The sequence below is a fragment of the Penaeus chinensis genome, chromosome 11 (genome assembly GCF_019202785.1).
Source record: "Penaeus chinensis breed Huanghai No. 1 chromosome 11, ASM1920278v2, whole genome shotgun sequence".
Taxonomy (NCBI): Eukaryota; Metazoa; Arthropoda; class Malacostraca; order Decapoda; family Penaeidae; genus Penaeus; species Penaeus chinensis.
Window position 1 is genome coordinate 36,679,667 of NC_061829.1, and position 5,000 is coordinate 36,684,666.

General features: G+C 32.7%; 1 protein-coding gene across 1 annotated transcript in view; it reads right to left on the bottom strand.

Annotated features, from left to right (window-relative positions):
• The window catches only part of LOC125030472, a 12,353-nt gene extending 7,371 nt beyond the window's left edge, over positions 1 to 4,982 (bottom strand). Inside the window, exons 1-8 of the mRNA XM_047620510.1 lie at positions 4,887 to 4,982; positions 3,834 to 4,734; positions 3,312 to 3,390; positions 1,207 to 1,293; positions 857 to 948; positions 509 to 701; positions 291 to 380; positions 3 to 53 (exon numbers count right to left, since the gene is read on the bottom strand). Coding sequence (XP_047476466.1) covers positions 3 to 53; positions 291 to 380; positions 509 to 701; positions 857 to 948; positions 1,207 to 1,293; positions 3,312 to 3,390; positions 3,834 to 4,728 — 1,487 coding nt within the window. The 5' untranslated portion in view covers positions 4,729 to 4,734; positions 4,887 to 4,982. The remainder of the gene's footprint in view (positions 1 to 2; positions 54 to 290; positions 381 to 508; positions 702 to 856; positions 949 to 1,206; positions 1,294 to 3,311; positions 3,391 to 3,833; positions 4,735 to 4,886) is intronic.
• Positions 4,983 to 5,000: the final 18 nt, after the last annotated feature.

Genomic DNA, 5,000 nt, shown 5'->3' on the forward strand with positions numbered 1-5,000 from the left:
AAATAACGAATATGAAGAAACCCTGGAGTGTGTTCAATATATCAGTGAGAGCCCTGAAAAATTAACGCTGACATCAATCTTAATCTCTTTAAAGAATGAAAAAAGATTCTAACATTCAAAATCATATTCGAAATTCCATATAAACCATACCTAACCCAACCATTTACAATACATTATTAAAGTATTTTTAAAAGGACTGATATGTGCGGTAAAGCCCTGTTCAATATGGCCATTGAAATAGTGAATTATTTAACACAATAATCATCACAAGGAAACCTAATTTCACTCACCAAAGCTCTGGTGGTGGAATTTGCCAAGACAAAACATCTGCCACCCAGCAGCTCGACATGAGAGCCAATAACAAGAACTTTGTTTTGAATCTGTAAAGGAAAGACATAAACAAAATATATGTGATACCAATGGTAAAGTAAGGAAGTATCAATGTATATGTATGTATTGAGCATTTTCTATCAATATTTATACTGACATAGTAAACTGTTGTGCTCACTCAGAGTAGTAGTTCCGTTTGCTGTGGACAACTGGTGCAGTTTTCTCGCCATTTCCATTTTTGTTACCTCTGAGAGCCGCCAAACTTCCGTCCATTTTTCTCTTGATCCAGTATGTGTGACCAATGAAGAGACAATTGGCAAATAACAGGATGGCAATATGTAGGTAGAAAAATACAAGTTGTTCCATTCCCGCTGGAAAACAATTATGTTTTGTTACAGTCATATGCAAAAGCAATAAGACATTGCCCATACAAAGAGATCGAAATGTAATACCAATTCATCAGCAAATTATTGATATCTATTTTTTTTTTTTTTTCATACATGTGTAAACTAGATGAACTACCCACCTCCAAACCAGCACTTGTATTGTCCTAAATGTGGTTTAATGAGCCAAGGAACGTCATCTGCAACCACATACTGCAAACCCAGTGTGACTGAACTGAAACGAGTGTTCAAAAATCTATAATTCCACTGACAAGAAAACAAAATAATGGAAACAAATACAGGTTAGTAAGTTCGCTCCTATAATCCTTCACATGTGAACATTACATTATATTTTCAGGGAGAAAGAACGTGTATTACTATTTTTTTTTTTTTTTTTTTTCGCAGAATGTGATGGTAGATTTAGAAATGGTAATCAACCTTTAGAAAGCGTTTTAGCAATTATCCTGACTAAAAGACCAGTTTAATTCCATACCATATCACAAAAGGTCCACTCCAGGCATAAATATGGTAGATATAGGGAGGAATGGGTCGAGGTGGACGCAGTCTGTTGTTGAGGCTCCTGAAGGGAAATGAGAGGAAAGGTTCAAAAAAATTCCTAATATTTACATAACATCATCATAATGAAAAATATAGATGCATATACATATCATTTTATAGCTATCAGTCTATATATATACATATATGCATGTATACATATACACATATATGTAAACATATGTAAGTAAATATATATATGAATATGAATATATGTGTTTATATTTATATATGTGTGTGTCTATATGTATATAAGTATACATAAATAAATGTATATATATATATAAACACAGACACACGTACACACACATATATGTGTATGTATGTATGTGTGTATGTATGTATAAACGTATATACATATGTTTATGAATATATAATACATATACATGTATATAAACATATAGAATATGTATACATGTATACATATATATTAATATGTATATATATGTAAATATATATATATATGTGTGTGTGTGTGTGTGTAGTGTATGTATTTCATATGTATATGTACATTTATACACATTTATGCATACATATACATATATACACATATTTTCATATATATACACATATATACATATAAACATACATATACATATGCATATACATATATATACATATACATATATAATATACATAAATATGTACTTATATATATAAAGATACACACACATATATATACATATATATTCATATATATACACATGCACACATACACACATATATTTATATATATATACATACATATATATACATATATATGTAATTTTTATATATATATATATAAATATATGTATATATATACATTTGTATTATATATATATATATACATGCGTACATATATATACACACGCATATATACATATACAAGTATATACATATATATATACATATATATGTGTATATATGTATATAAATTTTCGTGTGTGTGCACTATGCATATATATGTATATCTAAATGTATATATACACATACATATACGTGTATATCCACACACGCATATATATATATATATATACATATAATACGTATGCATATACATATATAAACGTATACATACTTGTACATATATACATATATATTACATATACATACATGCAAATATGTATATATATATATATATATATATATATATATATATATATATATATATATAGGTAAATATATATGTATGTATATATGCGTATCTATATGTATGTGTGTATACATACATGGGTATATAGATATATAAGTATATATATTTGTATATGTATATATAAATATATATATGTCTATATGTCTACGTATATATGTGCGTTTTTATATATATAAAGATGCACAGACATGTATATAAATTTATATTTACATATACATACCTACACATATGTAATTTGTATATACACATACATGCATACATAAAGATGTATATTTACATCTTTATGTATGCATCTATGTGGATACATATATAACATATATGTACGTATGTTTATGTAAGTATAAAGATATGTGCATATACATAAATGTACATATATACATATATATACATACATACATATATGTAAATTCACATATACACACATATATATATATATATATATATATATATATATATATATATATATATACCTCAGTATCTGACTTCGGTTTCGAATTTCTAAATCAATTCCCACCGAGTGCCCACGGGGAGTGTGTGTAAAACCTCGCTATCATTACTCATGTATGAGTAGATAGGTAATGTCTATGGAAGCTAGTTAGATCCTAGTTGCACACTCCTTATGTAGGTCGTGTGGCATGGTTGGTTTAGTACTGGCCCTCCGGTCTCATACCAGGAGTGACCTAGGTTCGAGGCCAGGTCAGAGAGGATTGTTATACATGTATATACATATATATATATAATATATACATATACATATATATACATATACATATACATGTACTTATACATATATATAAATCGGATTTAATGACCGGTTTATGGTTATGTATTAAATTTGATAGAAATTTAAGATCATATATTTAATGAAACGAATGCATATTATTCTTATCTAAATGTGCTTGACTTACCTGAATATTCTCCAGACATCAAAGCAAAGGACACTGAGCCAGAAGAATGCTGACAGATATCCAAACTGCTTTAATATGGCTGGAAATAAGATAGTCATGTTTTAGTAAAAATGGTCTGTGGGTTCTGTATAAAAGGAGTAAAAGCTTTCACCTCTTATATAGACCAGTTGCAAATAATATGTAATGATCGATAAGATTACATTGTATGATAAAATATCGAAGCGTTTTGCACAAGATAGAAGCCAAAATTCAACACATGACTGGGAGGCTTATCAAATTCAGTACAGCTTGTCAGCTGCTGAACGCTTTTGAAAATCTTTAATATGATTGACGAGAAATATGCAATGATAAGTGACACCACATGACACATGTGATACCATCCTGTGTTTTTTAACATTATTGGTGCTGCGCAATAACAGATGACGATAATAAGGAGGAAGACCAGGGAAATGGTCATGCAGACTAGGAACGCGATGTTCTGAGCCCCCTCCCATGTACTAAAATGGTTGCATGCTAAGGCACCGTTACTTATGTTGCCATCTCGATCAGAAAACATGTCAATACAGTAGTCACTCGGTGGTAGGGTTGTGTTACATGTGGCGAGATGCCCCGTGACGGGTGACAATTGGAAGTCTGTAATAGCTGTGAAATAGTCACATATGGGTTGGCCTATCACGCGGTTGTATTCGGTGTTCATGAGCGGTGCAAACTCTGCCGCTGAACTCGGAACACACGAGTGTAAATAATTATCCATTATTTCTCCCATTGCACAGCATTTTCGCACACAGACCTTTTCGGAACACAGTCTTTGATGCTGCTCCATAGGACTTTCGAAGCACACCTTTACTGAATAAGACGCCGATCCATCGAGATTCTGCCTTCCGTCAACGCAGAATTTGGGATCGAATCTGTACTGAAACTTGTAATCGGTCTCTTCAGCATTCCATATATGGACCAAGCCCCTGGTGTGTGATGCTAAGTAGGAGACTCTGGGTATCAGTGGTAGATCCTTCATGGGTTCCACGCTACAGTGGAGGGGCTTTTCATAGGTCTTGATATGGGGCCATGATACAGCTGGACCATACGGATCTGCAGAGATCGGGGGTGCCAGAGGCTCTGGCGTACGAGCCGGCCGACACACATTGTCCTTCATGGCTTGGCCTGGTGGGCAGCATCGTGGTATATTTTGCGGGTCCACGCACACCTTCACTGTCCAGGTGAGTTCTCTGTGTTCATCTAAAGAGTGAGTAATGCAGTAATCCCCGGTGCGAAGACCACTGAGTTGCCCAGCTTCTTCCGATAGCACGATGTCACCGCGGTCTCTGAGTCGAAATTGTCCTCTTGAGAAGTTAAGCATCATGACTCCATTTTCTGTGTCGCACTCCAGGTCTTTTATTATCACTTGCCTCTCTGCCATGGGTTTCTGAAAAAAAGAAACGTCATATAGACTTAACCAGAAAAAAAAATTAAATATATTAAAGCTGTAATGACATTTTCCAACAAACATTTTTATAGTTCTTCTCAAACATATATACATCCACACGCAACATCGCTAGTATAATATACAGTAGATACCTTAACAGATAGGTCAGTGAGTTTGTTAATTCAGTTGGAATATTGGGAGGCTACTATATAATCGGTGAGCATGCAATTGCTTCATAATGATACTCAAATATACTTCGAAAGTTA